This window comes from Teleopsis dalmanni, chromosome X (assembly GCF_002237135.1).
Source record: "Teleopsis dalmanni isolate 2A chromosome X, ASM223713v2, whole genome shotgun sequence".
Taxonomy (NCBI): domain Eukaryota; kingdom Metazoa; phylum Arthropoda; class Insecta; order Diptera; family Diopsidae; genus Teleopsis; species Teleopsis dalmanni.
The window spans coordinates 81,960,836-81,978,080 of NC_051848.1; the positions used below are offsets into that span (position 1 = coordinate 81,960,836).

General features: G+C 33.7%; 2 protein-coding genes across 2 annotated transcripts; both read left to right on the forward strand.

Annotated features, from left to right (window-relative positions):
* The first annotated feature begins 845 nt into the window (after window positions 1-845).
* Window positions 846-1,927, forward strand: LOC119688606. Its single transcript, XM_038103279.1, has 2 exons — window positions 846-1,272; window positions 1,341-1,927. Exons 1-2 carry the CDS (start codon window positions 903-905, stop codon window positions 1,925-1,927), a joined length of 957 nt encoding a protein of 318 aa, XP_037959207.1. The 5' UTR covers window positions 846-902.
* An 8,651-nt stretch (window positions 1,928-10,578) lies between these two features.
* On the forward strand, window positions 10,579-16,728 carry LOC119688607 (KAT8 regulatory NSL complex subunit 2-like). Its single transcript, XM_038103280.1, has 3 exons — window positions 10,579-11,005; window positions 11,074-11,605; window positions 16,701-16,728. Exons 1-3 carry the CDS (start codon window positions 10,636-10,638, stop codon window positions 16,726-16,728), a joined length of 930 nt encoding a protein of 309 aa, XP_037959208.1. The 5' UTR covers window positions 10,579-10,635.
* Window positions 16,729-17,245: the final 517 nt, after the last annotated feature.

The following is a 17,245-nucleotide window of genomic DNA, read 5'->3' on the forward strand; positions in this document are numbered from 1 at the left end:
AGGTACTAGCTCTTGAGGAAGTATCTTGTGATGATCTAAATGAGGTGATTTAACAAAATAACGATCTTATCATCTCTTCGTGGAATGAAAATCCGGTGAATAGGTTTTTTCACATGCTAGAGAAGTACTACATTTGAATTTGTGGTGTTAATATGTTATGAAACATGTGTCAAAGTAATCATCAAGTGGTCCTTCGACGTGGTCGTGTAAGAAGGGCAATGTATATTCCAGCGGTAAGGGTATTAGCTTATTCCCTTATCAAAGACAAGTTTGCAGAGGGCTTATTTGTATTATTTGAATTTGTGTCATTCTTGCTCTAAAACTTTTGCGGAAGTAATAAAACGACTCAACCAGACAAAAAAAATTGGATTTTATCAAATTTTTATGGTTTCAAAAGACTAAAGTTAAGATTTTAGGTTTTAATAGCTATTATAGTTACTAGTCAGTATCGTTTTAAACTAAAAATTGATACTAAAATGATGTTTGCGCTTATATTAAGCAATAATCATGGCTACTATTAGCTTAAAATTTGCTTGTCTAAACTAATAATATATTAAATAAATTGTATCGATCGATGGAAATTGCTTTATTTGAATACAACTTCTACATAGATAATGTGCGTTTTTTCATATATGTGACTTATTACAGTCTGATTTATCGGTAAGAATACTTAATATAGATGTGACTACAAATAAAAAAATGCGTGCATGTATTGTACCGACAAAAATCGGCGATATGTAACAAAATCGGCGTTAACAAAATAGCTGCTAGTAAATATTAAAAATAATCCGGTGGCAACACTAAGCTACGTCGAATTTTTGGTATATGATTAAGATTGAGTTTGTTGCAAGGTGCATTTCTCGTCAAATAAATAGTATCATTAACTCATTTGCTGTTTTAAGATGCCATTCGATATTAAAAAATTTTATAGTTCTGAGGAGGAGAAAATAATGCATGAACGAGTGAAGCGGGAAATCATATTTAAGAAAAAGGTTTGTAATAACTCCACATACTTGTGTAGCTCTCCTTGTGTAGATGGGTATAACTACTGTCGAACGCACTTATCAAGTGATCCAAAGAACCCATATGGGCAATGTACTTATTTCTATAAAAATAACAAACAATGCCTAAATATGGCACTAGGAACTCATACGCTCTGCACTGAGCATACACGTAAGGAACAGCGTAAGAACCGGCGTAGTACATTTGGGCAGTTATCTCGTGCTAAAACTAATGAAAATGGTAGTTCTCGTGCGAAAACTAATGAAAATGGTAAAATCAGAATTATAAAATACAATTCCATAAAAAAAGATTTTATTACATTTTATTCACTATTTTAGTTCTTCTCTTTGAAGATGAGGATAATGATAAATTGGATAGCGCCTTAGAGAGTTCTGTGGAAAAAATTACTTCTTCTATGAAATATTTAAATAATTCAAATGAGAAGGGTACATCTTCATTTCAAAATAATCTTATTTTTAACAAAGAAGATGTTTCTACATTAAAAAAATCTTTTGAAGCATCGCTTAAATTGTTGAAAGAAACATATGCCACTCAGTCGAAGCAAGAGCGCCCCAAATGCAATATTGATAATATAGAAGAGCTTGTAACACTGACATCTAAACCCAAGAACTCGCCTAATAAAATTAAAACTCATGAGAAATTTAAGGCTTTTAAACATGGCCGACGCAGTCGTGGTAGTGATGCTTTATTCGAAGAAACACGAAAAGAAGAAGAACGCGTTACTGAAGGTATGAAATTGCAATCTGTGAAAACCGTAAAATGTATTCATGTTAATAAAACCAAAAACTGTGAAAATGCAGTCATACCTGAAACTAAATATTGCCGTGAACACATCTTGGAGAAAAAGAAGAAGCATTTTCGACATGACATGAGTTGCAAGAAATCACTTGAACATTCGAAGTAATCGGTAACTTCTATTAATTAGTCTGAAAAAATCAAATTAAAATATTTCATTTAAAGTTGCCAGAATCTATGAATTACTACATTAGTTTTTAGCTATAACAATTTTTATTGCTAAATAATAAATGTATAATAAATTTAAGATAATAAAGTTTTAAAAGGAACTGACTTTGTTATTGTTAGATCAAAAGTATTATATTTGTGTGTTTTTAATGCAAGAAGATGGCAACAAATCTAGTATTTTTATTTTGGTTGCTTCATAATCAACCTTTTTTTATATAAGCATTGGCAACTGAAAAAACCACTAGCTTATATCGAAACTATATTAATACTTGCACGTTCGACAATATTTTTGAAAAAGATACAAATTTCCAATTCAGTTTCAGTAGAACATTTAAAATTATAACTCATAACGTATTAGTAATTTTTTAACACTAGTTTACTAAACGTCTCATCTACGTACTACATTGTGCACCACTCTATCTAATTTCAAAATATATTTTAAATATATTTTAGTTTAAAGATGTTTTCCTGCATCTGATTAAAGCTCTAACAAAACTTAAACTTGAAATGTGTCATATGATTTGTTGGTAATACGATTTTTATCAGTGTGCAATGTATCGCATAACATATTTGAATATAATGGAAACTTTCTACACGTTCCGTGATATTTTGACACCATCGTATTGAAAGCCATTGAATTAATTGTAGTAGCTTTTACCCGCATTAATCTATATTGTCAGAAGAGCGTATGAAAAGAAGGGATCAAAAATAATTGGTGGTGAAATAATCTTGTTGGCATATTTGTTTTTCAAGTCGTTTTTGTAAATTTTTTTTTGAAATTGGAAATCAACACTATATACTAAACAATTTCAGAAGTATTAATATTATTTACTTGATAAAAAAGTATTCATGTCGAACCTTTTATTTGGTTTATTTGTTTATTTGTTGCAAGGACGCGCTTTACGCTAACTGTAATTTTATGCAACCAAGTAAAGTTTTTGTATTGGTTGATTGCATATATATATCAGAATTGGTGAGGCATGGCCAGGCGCCAAACTCAAGGTTGTTACTAAGGAGCAAATCCCTAGTCGACCAAGAGCGCGTTCCTGGATACCAGCCCATCAGTCCGATCTTCAGCGGATTCTGGAACTTATTCGGTGAGGAAACCGACAGTTAAACACATCAACGTGGAAGATTACTAAGCTGGAGGAAGTCAAGGGTAAATATAGGTCGGTCAGTTTTGTGATTGACAAAGCATCCTTGGCCACTTTGGCGAAATCTAATGGTGTTATTAACTAAGGTTTCTCAGCCATTACAATGAGGATATATAAAAAGGACGAGGAGCAATCCTCACCTAATGATACGGGTCCAACAGCACTGCAAGGGACTGTTGATACCATAATGGAAGCGGGCGACTTGGTACCTGCTACCGCTAACTCAGTGGGCCCAGTAGAAATACTGCCTGCCACTTCTGTTTCACCGAATATGGACGTGACTATGTCCTCTCCAACCCCCTCGATTACATCTGAGGAGAGTATTGGCACGCGCTATCTTTTTGACGAAGAACAACTTTTGAACTCAGGAAATGAATGTGAGGAAGATAGCGCGTTGATGTAACAGTGGTGGACACTACCACTTTCAAAACAAACCATGATGCGGGTACTACAAATTAACCTGCACCATTGCAAGGCTGCGTCCGCTAGCTTGCTGCAATGCCTCAGCAACAACGAGGCTGATATGGTCCTGGTGCAAGAGCCATGGGTTTTTAAGGATCTTGTATGCGGATTCAGGACTAAAAACTTTGACTTAATATATGCGGTAAACAAGGGTAAGCCTAGATCCTGCATATTAATAAATAAAACATATAACACTCTCATGCTTTCGCAGTATAGTGACAAAGACCTAACCGCAGTAAGTATTGAGTGACCTTGGGGCCAGATATGGGCGGTATCTGCATATATGGCTCATGATCACGAAGAATTACCATCAAGTAGCCTGAAGCAGCTGACAACTGATGCTAGGAGACTTGGTGCAGATATTATTTTGGGCTGCGACGCAAATGCTCACCATGAAATATGGGGCAGCTCAAATACAAATGAACGTGGTGAGTTACTTTTTGACTTTATTCTTAGTAATAATCTCTTTATATGTAATGACGGTAATAGGCCGACTTTTGTTACTAAAAACAGGCAGGAAGTTCTAGATATCACAGTGACTACTGTCAAAATTCATGGGTCTATCAAAAAATGGAAAGTGTCCACTAGACACTCTTTTTCAGACCATATGATTTTAGAATTTTCTATAAACTTAAAGAAATCAAGTACCCCCAGTTTAGAAACTTTCAGAAATGTCAGGAATACAAACTGGACAAAGTACGAATCATCTATAGATGAACTGTTGAAAAACACTGCTCTTTACCCTCCAGAGAATTTAAATGACCTGGACAAGCACGTAGGAGATCTTACCTCAATACTTAATGAAGCTTTTAACCTTGCCTGTCCTTCTACTCGACCTAGTAGGAAGTGCAACCCACCCTGGTGGAATAGTAGCTTAGGTCAGTTGAGGAAAGAATGCAGGAGACTTTTTAATAGGGCAAAGCTAAACAGAAATGAGAGTGATTGGTCTGAATACAAGATCTCTCTGCAGAAATACAAGAAAGAATTACGGAAGTCTAAGAGGACCAGTTGGCAATCATATTGCCAGGAGATAAGTAAGGACTCTGAAACCTCTAGACTACGCAAAATCCTATCTAAAAATCCATGTGTCCCTGAGTTGCTAAGAAAACCGGATGGGACTTGGTCAAATAACAGAAGAGAGTCACTAGATTTATTACTAGATACCCACTTCCCAGGATTCTTCGCCTCGACGGAATCCTCAGAATGTTTTAACTACACATCGGTAAACTCCATCAAGTTAAACCTACGAACTCTAAAATGGGCCATTTTTAGCTTTAAGCCCTACAAATCACCAGGACCGGATGGTACTCATCCTATTGAGCTGCAAAACTCTTGGGAACAAATACACAACTGGCTTTTGACCTTTTTTAAATACTGCTTCATTTTTAATTATGTTCTAACACAATGGAGAAAGGTTAGAGTTGTTTTTATTCCTATGGCAGGTAAAACCTCTCATAGTGACCCAAATGAACTCCGTCCAATTAGTCTCTCATCTTTCATGCTGAAAGCTCTAGAAAGAATTATAGACTTTGAAATAAGGCGAGTTATAGATCCCAATCTTTGGTCTCTGACACAACACGCCTACACTAAGGGTAAATCCACAGAGACAGCACTCCATGCCCTCACTTATACTATTCAAAAACTCTTAAATTAAGGGAACTTTGTATACTGGCTTTCGTAGATATTGAAGAAGCTTTTAACAATATTCTTCCCAGTCCAATAGCAAGCGCACTCTCGCGTCTGGGTGTTGAAGATGCGCTCATCAGTTTTATCGGTCAGTTACTAACTGGCAGAATTATTGAAGCACAATTGGGTGTATCAGCAACACACAGACGGGTGAATAGAGGTATCCCACAAAGGGGCGCACTCTCTCCCCTCCTCTGGAATATAGCGGTGAATGAACTGTTACAAAAACTGAGGAGAGCGGGTTGCGGGACAGTTGCATATGCGGATCACATTGCGTTAACAGTTACTGGAAAATATGCTACTACTTTAATATCTTAGCAATTGGACACTGACATGTGGTCTCGGGGTTAACCCCAGTAAAACGGAAATCGTAGTATTTACCAGAAAACATAGGGTTCCAAATTTTTCTCCACTCTAAATTAAAGGAGATACAATTTATTGAGAAAGCAAAATTCCTAGGCATTGTTTTCGATAGGAAACTGACCTGGAAAGAAAATGTTTTGGAGCGAGCTAGGAAAGCAAACATTGCATTGCTCCTTTGTCAAAAAGCTATTGGTAAAAAGTGGGGATTACAACCACGTATCGCTCAATGGCTTTACACTGCTGTCATTAGACCAATACTTCTATATGGCATAGCCATATGGTGGACAGCTCTTGCCACTTGACATTATCAGTAAGCAGTTGGCAGTTTCATCTGCCCTAAGACTTATGGCTACATCACAATGGAGGGCTAGTGACCATGGGCACAGCTCGATTCTAAACATTTTCAGTCCTATTTTCAGTCCTACACCAACAGTGCCGTCTTTTAGAATTCTGTTGATTTTAAAAGGCCCCTGATGGGCCTTTTAGTGAAATTAGATCTGAAAATGAGGAAATCTTCAGAAATGCAGGACTTGCGCAAAACTGGTAATGTACACTTAGATCAAGTGATGCTCACTGGTAATGTAAGACTGGTATCGACAATTTATCAAAAGCACCAGTTTATTTACTATAATAACGACTTCGATGATGAAGGAAACAATTTTTTTAATTATACAAAATCTGATGGCGAAGGTAATGAGATGATGACGAAATATCTGACAGCATAAAATAAAAACTAATGTCATAGTGGATTAGTAGTGACAAAAGAGAAGGTAATGCAACTTTCAATATTTATTTATATAATTTTAGTATTATTTTGTTGTTTTTAGGAAACAATGACTCGGAAAGTTTTAACATAGTTTAACAAAAATACCATCTCATGATCTAAAAGCTTGGAAGACAAAGACGATAGCTTTGTATGGTATACTCTTGCAAATGTAACAAATAGGTGGATTGTGGAATAACAGATAATTCCAGAATGTACAAAGACGTGCACATATTATGAGTATTTTAAAAAAATCAAATAATAATTGAATAAGTTTATGATATATGTAAAAATGTTAACAATAACATATAAAATTAAATTTATATTCTATTGTTGAATTAATAATCTATTATTATTTTCAAAGATTTTATTGTTGAATACAACAAAGACTCTAGCTAATGGTGTAATGATATACATATATAATATTTTTTTATTTCGAAAAACTTTAGCATTCATTGGGTCTAAGAGAAATATTAATTGCACTAAGGTATTTTTTATGTCGGACCTATTGAAACTATTGTTCAATTCAGTAGTAAGGAAGCCAGTTATGTCTACGCGATCTATGCAAAACAGTTTGATGCACAACTCAGGTTACAATTATTGTTAAGCATGGATATAGAACAAAAAGACTATTATCTGGTTAATCATTAAAAAGTAGGGGAGTTGATCGCGTACTTAAATATGAAGGACGAAAGACTAAACAAAGCAATCCTTTATTCGTTGGAGCATGAACAGGTGACAGATATCACTATGTATAGCAATTACAATTATTCTCTCTTTTTTAATTGATATTTAAAAAACTAAAACTAAGCAAATTCTAGCCAGATACTTACTCTCCGACACCGACACCAATAAGAAATTCAAACATTTCAGCAATGAACTATTAATTGGTGCTTAGAAGGTTTCCATATCATTGTTTGGTATGTTGATAATATCTGTAGAGCATTTAAGAATGAGTATGAACATAACCATAATTTCTTTACACAATTCTAACATTCATTTATATATAGTTTATTTTTCCTCGATGTACTCGCAAAGTTATATACCATAAGAGCGACTGAATTATCTTATAAATAAAAAAATTACCATCAAATTAAGTTATTAATGGTATTTGACATTTCTCCAGACTAGTCATAGCTTAGAAGCTACGGTGGTGTAAAGTCATCCAAAAGACAATAAAGACGAAGTTAGATAGAGTCCAGCGACTAGCCTGTGTTGGAATTACAGGCGCTATGCGAACTACACCAACACCGGCATTAGAGGCGATGCTAGGCTTGCTTCCGTTGGATTTACATATAAAGAAAACGGCGGCACTGGCAGTAATTCGCATGAACCGGAGCTAAACGTGGAACAACTTTGGAAAATTAGTGGGCCATCGTAAGATTCTTGATCTCGTCCAGGCCGCGGTCAAGGAAACGCAGATGCCATTGGAGACTATGAGGAGGTTTTATGGGACAGACGTGTCCTATAGAACACTGATAGTAGACGGCCTTCTACATAATGACTGTGGAAGGAATGACATTTGCATATTTACCGATGGCTCCTTAATGGATGGCAGAGCTGGTGCTGGGGTTTACTCGAAAGAGCTAAATCTAATGTGCACTCTACATCTAGGAATATATGTTTCCGTCTATCAAGCGGAACTTATGGCGGTCTGACATGCTCTGGATCACCTATTGGATTGTCAGGTATATCAGAAAAAGATTCTGATAGCGCTGGACAACCAAGCAGTTATCAAAAGCATACAAAAGACATACATAACTAACAGCTTAGTACAAGAATGTGTAACGAAGCTCATGGAAATGAGGTGACGATCATGTGGGTTAAAGGACACATCGGTGTTGAGCAAAACGAGAAGGCAGATGAACTTGCAAAGCAAGGTTCAAGCCATAATTTCTGTGGGCCGGAGCCCAGAATACCATTGGGGTACAGCATGACGGTAGCCTATGTCTATAAGTGGATAATCTCACTTCATCTTAATAGATGGAGAGAGTTGAGCACTTGTAGACAGATCAAACTAATGTTACCTAAACCGTGGGCTAGAGAAGCGATAAAAGTGCTTAGCTATTTGCGGAACACTCTAAGGTGGCTGCCCTCACTAATTACTGGACATGGCAACTTTAAGTATCAAGTATCGACTTGGCAGGAAACCTCAAGCTGAATGAGATGCTTGCATTAACAAAAGATGTAATTATGCGAACGGAAGCCATTCCAGCTTTAACTCAATAACAACATCCGAGAATCAAAGGACGAAAAAGGACCCAAGTCGTTTCGTGGTCTACTCCGACTAATCCTTCATTTCAGTGGGGCCACTTGTTGGATAGTGCGCTGTCCCAATGTCCCACCATATATATATATTAGAAGCTACGGTGATTGGAAACCACAGATTATTTTTATCATAAATTTATTTCAGAGGCAGCGGTTGTTTAGGAAGAGCTGCACATATATTTAAAGCAAGTAGCTAAATGATAGAACACGATTTTTTGGAAAATACTACATTTTTCCATTTAGGGCGTAGTTCACATAGTTTGTCTAATCTAAGTATTTATGACATGTACACAAATGACATGTCAAAAAAATTTGATCCTAGAATGACACAAAATTTGGTTCAATTTGTGTGGTGTTATATATGAAAAAGAACACTGTGAAAATGAATAGAAAATATTATATTGTTATAAATTCGAAATTGCAAGATATAATTCCTTCGGGGAAGGCTGTAACCCCTAGAGAGCGCGTCGTAGGTGGTGGATAGCGAAATCCTACCAATAATAGGTGGTAGGAGAGAAATGAAATACCTACTGCGGACCAAACCCCCACTGTAATCTTTCCGAAGGTAGTATCGGTAAAAGCTTACATATGGTGCGGGGGAATGGCAGCTGGTTTGTCAGTATCATGTATAGACAGAGGTTGAGACAACTGGTATGATTATATATGAATTAGCATATAGCGCAGTGTTATTCATGTAAACGGTATTTGCACAGCGATGGAAGGCAACGGAAAACCATCATTATTATTTTTTCCAAGTTTAACATGAATCAACATGAATCAATTTATCTAACATGGCTGAGAATCAAAACAACGGCCCCGAGTAGGGGCGCCCCTTAAATGGGGCGGGAGTATTAAGAATCTCCCGTTCAGCTCAGATAAGATTCAATAATTAACAATCCTATAAAATTGACACTTGGAATGTCAGGAACATGTTCGAAAGCGGAAAAATTAATAATACAATACGGAAAATACAAAACAAAAAACGAAATTGGTATTTTGGGAGTAAGTGAAATGCGATGGCCAGTTGTAAAACGTTTGTTCTGCAGAATTTAGGTACTAGCTCTTGAGGAAGTATCTTGTGATGATCTAAATGAGGTGATTTAACAAAATAACGATCTTATCATCTCTTCGTGGAATGAAAATCCGGTGAATAGGTTTTTTCACATGCTAGAGAAGTACTACATTTGAATTTGTGGTGTTAATATGTTATGAAACATGTGTCAAAGTAATCATCAAGTGGTCCTTCGACGTGGTCGTGTAAGAAGGGCAATGTATATTCCAGCGGTAAGGGTATTAGCTTATTCCCTTATCAAAGACAAGTTTGCAGAGGGCTTATTTGTATTATTTGAATTTGTGTCATTCTTGCTCTAAAACTTTTGCGGAAGTAATAAAACGACTCAACCAGACAAAAAAAATTGGATTTTATCAAATTTTTATGGTTTCAAAAGACTAAAGTTAAGATTTTAGGTTTTAATAGCTATTATAGTTACTAGTCAGTATCGTTTTAAACTAAAAATTGATACTAAAATGATGTTTGCGCTTATATTAAGCAATAATCATGGCTACTATTAGCTTAAAATTTGCTTGTCTAAACTAATAATATGTTAAATAAATTGTATCGATCGATGGAAATTGCTTTATTTGAATACAATTTCTACATAGATAATGTGCGTTTTTTCATATATGTGACTTATTACAGTCTGATTTATCGGTAAGAATACTTAATATAGATGTGACTACAAATAAAAAAATGCGTGCATGTATTGTACCGACAAAAATCGGCGATATGTAACAAAATCGGCGTTAACAAAATAGCTGCTAGTAAATATTAAAAATAATCCGGTGGCAACACTAAGCTACGTCGAATTTTTGGTATATGATTAAGATTGAGTTTGTTGCAAGGTGCATTTCTCGTCAAATAAATAGTATCATTAACTCATTTGCTGTTTTAAGATGCCATTCGATATTAAAAAATTTTATAGTTCTGAGGAGGAGAAAATAATGCATGAACGAGTGAAGCGGGAAATCATATTTAAGAAAAAGGTTTGTAATAACTCCACATACTTGTGTAGCTCTCCTTGTGTAGATGGGTATAACTACTGTCGAACGCACTTATCAAGTGATCCAAAGAACCCATATGGGCAATGTACTTATTTCTATAAAAATAACAAACAATGCCTAAATATGGCACTAGGAACTCATACGCTCTGCACTGAGCATACACGTAAGGAACAGCGTAAGAACCGGCGTAGTACATTTGGGCAGTTATCTCGTGCTAAAACTAATGAAAATGGTAGTTCTCGTGCGAAAACTAATGAAAATGGTAAAATCAGAATTATAAAATACAATTCCATAAAAAAAGATTTTATTATATTTTATTCACTATTTTAGTTCTTCTCTTTGAAGATGAGGATAATGATAAATTGGATAGCGCCTTAGAGAGTTCTGTGGAAAAAATTACTTCTTCTATGAAATATTTAAATAATTCAAATGAGAAGGGTACATCTTCATTTCAAAATAATCTTATTTTTAACAAAGAAGATGTTTCTACATTAAAAAAATCTTTTGAAGCATCGCTTAAATTGTTGAAAGAAACATATGCCACTCAGTCGAAGCAAGAGCGCCCCAAATGCAATATTGATAATATAGAAGAGCTTGTAACACTGACATCTAAACCCAAGAACTCGCCTAATAAAATTAAAACTCATGAGAAATTTAAGGCTTTTAAACATGGCCGACGCAGTCGTGGTAGTGATGCTTTATTCGAAGAAACACGAAAAGAAGAAGAACGCGTTACTGAAGGTATGAAATTGCAATCTGTGAAAACCGTAAAATGTATTCATGTTAATAAAACCAAAAACTGTGAAAATGCAGTCATACCTGAAACTAAATATTGCCGTGAACACATCTTGGAGAAAAAGAAGAAGCATTTTCGACATGACATGAGTTGCAAGAAATCACTTGAACATTCGAAGTAATCGGTAACTTCTATTAATTAGTCTGAAAAAATCAAATTAAAATATTTCATTTAAAGTTGCCAGAATCTATGAATTACTACATTAGTTTTTAGCTATAACAATTTTTATTGCTAAATAATAAATGTATAATAAATTTAAGATAATAAAGTTTTAAAAGGAACTGACTTTGTTATTGTTAGATCAAAAGTATTATATTTGTGTGTTTTTAATGCAAGAAGATGGCAACAAATCTAGTATTTTTATTTTGGTTGCTTCATAATCAACCTTTTTTTATATAAGCATTGGCAACTGAAAAAACCACTAGCTTATATCGAAACTATATTAATACTTGCACGTTCGACAATATTTTTGAAAAAGATACAAATTTCCAATTCAGTTTCAGTAGAACATTTAAAATTATAACTCATAACGTATTAGTAATTTTTTAACACTAGTTTACTAAACGTCTCATCTACGTACTACATTGTGCACCACTCTATCTAATTTCAAAATATATTTTAAATATATTTTAGTTTAAAGATGTTTTCCTGCATCTGATTAAAGCTCTAACAAAACTTAAACTTGAAATGTGTCATATGATTTGTTGGTAATACGATTTTTATCAGTGTGCAATGTATCGCATAACATATTTGAATATAATGGAAACTTTCTACACGTTCCGTGATATTTTGACACCATCGTATTGAAAGCTATTGAATTAATTGTAGTAGCTTTTACCCGCATTAATCTATATTGTCAGAAGAGCATATGAAAAGAAGGGATCAAAAATAATTGGTGGGGAAATAATCTTGTTGGCATATTTGTTTTTCAAGTCGTTTTTGTAAATTTTTTTTTGAAATTGGAAATCAACACTATATACTAAACAATTTCAGAAGTATTAATATTATTTACTTTATAAAAAAGTAGGTTTCCCCATCTCGATATAGACAAGTATACCTTGAAATCTCTATATGAACACATATGTAACCAATTTGATCACGTTATAATTAGCAGGAGATACCACACTCGTAGATGGGTATAGATATATTCAGTGATCATAATCTTGTAGCAGCATAATTAAAAACGTGCCTTGGTTTATTCAAGCTTATTACTATGTTCAGATACACCTTGATTTCGTAAAAATCTTAATTTTATCTTCGTTTCAGCGAAATTAAGTTGGTTTTTCAACACAAAATTCAGTTTTAAGGTTAGAAGGAAATTGAGAAAAATTGCTTAACCTAATTTCGTTGAATCGGAGGCATAAATGAAGGGACATTTCAAATGCAACTATGCGTAAGAAGCAAAAGAAAAAGTTGAGATAACGAAAAAGTGACATTGTTTTTAAATAAATGTCAATGAAGTTGCATCTGGTATTAGAATGAGACTAACAATAAGTGGTAAAATCTTATCACTAATTACATATCAAAAATTTTTATTTTAACTATACATTGTATGAAATAAAATAAGTAATTAAGTAAACCTCACGAATCCCAATTAGATCAGTGGGTTAAATTTCAGTGGAGTGAATGTTAGGTGGTTTTTACTTCAAGCTATTGAATATTAATTAATGGCTGAACCGTCAGCTCTTTTTAGATGGGAAATAATGGAATCACAATGACAGTTGACTTTAATAAAACCTGGAAAATATTTTGAAACTGGTGCAAATTTTTAAATTTGAATATAGAGAAAAAACTGTAACTATTGTTAATTTAAAATAGAGTGAAAAATAATAATTCACATACCTGAAATCCACTAAAGCTAATAAAACTACTGAATGCCATCCTCTATAATTATAATATTATAATTATAATATAATATATAACTTACAAAATTTCCCAGACCCAAATGGTGTTTGGAGTATGTAATTTTTAACATTCGATTTGTAAACAAAAAACATATGATTTCCTTAATTTGCGGCAGTATGAACACTTTCGAAATTAACTTATTTTCACAGTTAAGAAATTAAGGAAGATTTAACTGGTATGAAGGTTGACTTTAAATTGGTCAAATTCGAACGTGCATGATCATATAAAATGCCTGGATCTAATCGCAAAAATCGAGATTTAGGTTGCTCATATTTTTTTTTTGATTCGAAATAAATTGCTTACCTTTGTTCATTTTTATGTTATTAGTAAAAGATAGTTAAAACCTAAAATCATTTTATATAGTTAATGATACTTATGTTTCCTAGCTAGAAGAAGATTAAAAACCCTTGGATCTCCTTTTCTAACTGACCTGACTGAGTTGTCATCCTGTAATGTTAGGGACCTAGCCAAGTTCATAGAACTTTAGGTTGGTTTTCCTTTACCTAATAGGGGAGTCGTTACCTTTCTTCGACGTTGAATGTATATTGATTACAATCTATATACAAATCAACGTAACTCCTGTGGTACCACAATGGGCCATTATTTGTGCTTAAGTGGGCTTTTTGGGATACAAGGCCGCCACTCCAACCAACCAACCAACCAACCATGATACTTATGACTCATTAGTTATTGGTTAAATGTGATCTACTTTTTTGACGTTTTCGTTTAAGGTTATTATGAAAAGTCATTTTAAGGATCATGACCCAAGTCCAATGATACCAATTTGCTGATGATAAATTGTGCTTAGTGTTTGATCTAGTTGCTCTTAGAGTCTTGAGGTAATATTTGAATGTAGACTCGTGATAAAAAATTATTTTTCATTGTTTATTTTAGGTAGCTTAGCCTTTTTATTAAAAAATAAGCATATAGTTTGAGTAGTTCCAATAGAAATAAAAAATTTCTAAATGTTATTTGTTAAATTAAATATAATTACAATTTCATTGAAAACAAAAATTAGAGTTTTTATGAATAAACGATGCTTCTGAGAGTTTTTCCGGGCCAAAATCATTCCCTTTAACAATTATCACGCAAGTCACAATCAAAAATGTAAATAGAAAAAAACTTAGTAAAAAAGAATGCAACAATGATAATGACAATAATAATAATATAAGTAACAATCACAGGGTTTCATTTTCATGTAATTATAATATTTTTATTGTAGTCACACGCACGCTTTCACTGCAACTTCCCGCCCTTTTACAATGCAAACTTAATTAAGTTAAGTAGCTATTCTTTTTGTATCTACACGTGTTTTTGTAGCTGATGTTGCCTTCGTTGCAGTCGTTGTTGCTGTAAACATATTGATGTGGAAATTTATACTTCCGTAGCGAGTATCATAGATGCGTGCTTTCATATTCGTTCACATATTGAAATGGAGAGACTCGCGTGCATACGCTTGCGGATACTCCAGTTTAGTCCATTGCTACAAACGCTGAGCAGAACGGAACTCATCATATAATGCGACCAGAACATAATGGCTCTTCACTGGCATGTATCTGTTTTTCTCTAGCAATGGGACAGTGTATGCACCACATATTGCGGATGCAGTGACTGAATATTTCCCGTTGAAGTTGCACTGCCTTGTTTTTGTTTTTTTGTTTTAACGATGCTTTTTACTGTGCTGTTATTACTGTTGCTGATAATGAACTTCCGCTGATTTAGTTGTGGAGACAGTTGAGAACTTTTAATTTCTTTTTTTAAATTCTTCATTTTTCATAAATTCTACTATTTTACACTCACAGGCATATAGTACGTACGGGCACTATACACATAAACTTGGTAAGTTATGGAGTGGATGCAATATTTCATGGCATGTAAAATTGCCATGAATACTTTCGTGTTCCAGTTCTCAAGGCTGAAAAATGTGAAAAGTGATTGAATGCACTCAATAAGTCGTGTGACTGACACACAGATGGCGCTGCCATTGTCAAATCTATATGACGCTTATGAAGTACAAATCTTCAAAAAACTATGTATAAAATTTCATGACATTTCGATTAGTCAGAAAAAAAGTGACAGCCATTTAAGTAAAGCTACTTTTGTTATTTTCAAAACAATGAATTCAAAACAATTTCGTGTGTTAATTTATCATTGCTTCTTGATGAAAAAAATACTGTACAAGCTCAGCAATGGCTTCAAAAGTGTTATCCGGACTCTACTCCGTCGAAAAGAACCATTTGTTATTGGTTTGCTGAATTTTAACGTGGTCTTACAGACACCGATGATGGTGAATGTTCTGAGGTGGTTACTCCAGAAAATATCAAAAAAGTCCAGAAATTGGTTATATCTGATCGTAAATTGAAATTGCTTGAGATAGTTGAGACCGTAAAGATATCAGAAGGTAGTGTGTTTACACTTATGCATGAACATTTGACCATGAAAAAGCTCTTTTCAAAGTGGGTGCCGCGTTTACTCACAGTCGATCAAAAACAACAACGTATTGATAATTCAGAGCAGTGTTTGGCCTTGTTAACACGTAATAAATCAGATTTTTCGCGTTAATATGTGACACTGGATGAAACATGGATCCATCACTTCACTCCGGAATCAAAGCGATCATCAACTGAGTGGACCCAGACCTATTAAATAGCCTATAAAAAGCTGTGTATATTATTCAAGTTACTAATTATTATGATTATAAAAGAGATGATTATAAGAGAGTATAAAGCTTAAAAGTTTTATAATTTTAGATATATGTAACTATTTTGCATACCAATAAACTCTTATATATATATATATATTTAAATAATTATTATTTGGTATTTGAACATTTATATTTTTTACATAGAAAAAACATTATAATTATTTTTCTTTTTTCCAAGATGTAAATGGATATTCATATACATTTTAATTAATGTAGAATAGATTTTTCATAATATGAATATGTGGAAAGCATAAATACAGTATTTCTGTGATTAATCTTCTTTCATATTGAATATCCTTATATGCCCAACTTAATTTTGAACCAAAAGTGAAGAAAGCTATTTACTTTTCTGACTGTAAATATTTATTTCAAAAGATTTTATAAGAGAAGCTTTTATATGAACTAGAAAATATCATGTTGTTGAGGGTAGTGTTTAACGAAAGACAATCTAATATTTAATATGGTAGCATTAATGGTACAATTCAACTATATTTTAGTTATTTATATTAAAAATCTGCTGTCTTTGGTGACCTCCCTATACAACACACTTTTGCAAATATTATTCAAATCCTGTGAATAATTGTTAAAGTCAATTTTAGGAATGGCCGTCAGTATGCGCTGCTATTCTGTTCATATCTCTTCGTTTGTATTGAAACTATGTCCCTGAAACGGTATCTTGAGCTTAGCGAATAGCCAAAAGTTACGCGGCTCTATATCAGATATATACGAAAATTGTCGAATGATTTAAATTCAATTTTTAGCGAAATAGTCTCGAAGAACCAATGCAGTCTGAGATAGTGCATTATAGTGTACTAATAACTAAAAACTGTTTGCCTATAGATCAGGTCTCTTTTTAAATTTATATATTCGCCACATTAGTTATACTAAGACCATTTTCTATTTTCTATTTCAGTTTGATATTGTGACAGTTATTCCGCAGTGCCTATATTGGTATTTAAAAAAAGTAAGTAATATTTAGTGCTGAGAAGTTAAGTGCAACGCAACTCTGACCCTTGCAGGTAAGTTTAATTAAACAATTATTGCAATTATACAATTTTAACTATTGCAATTTCCTATTATTACAGAAGAAACATTGT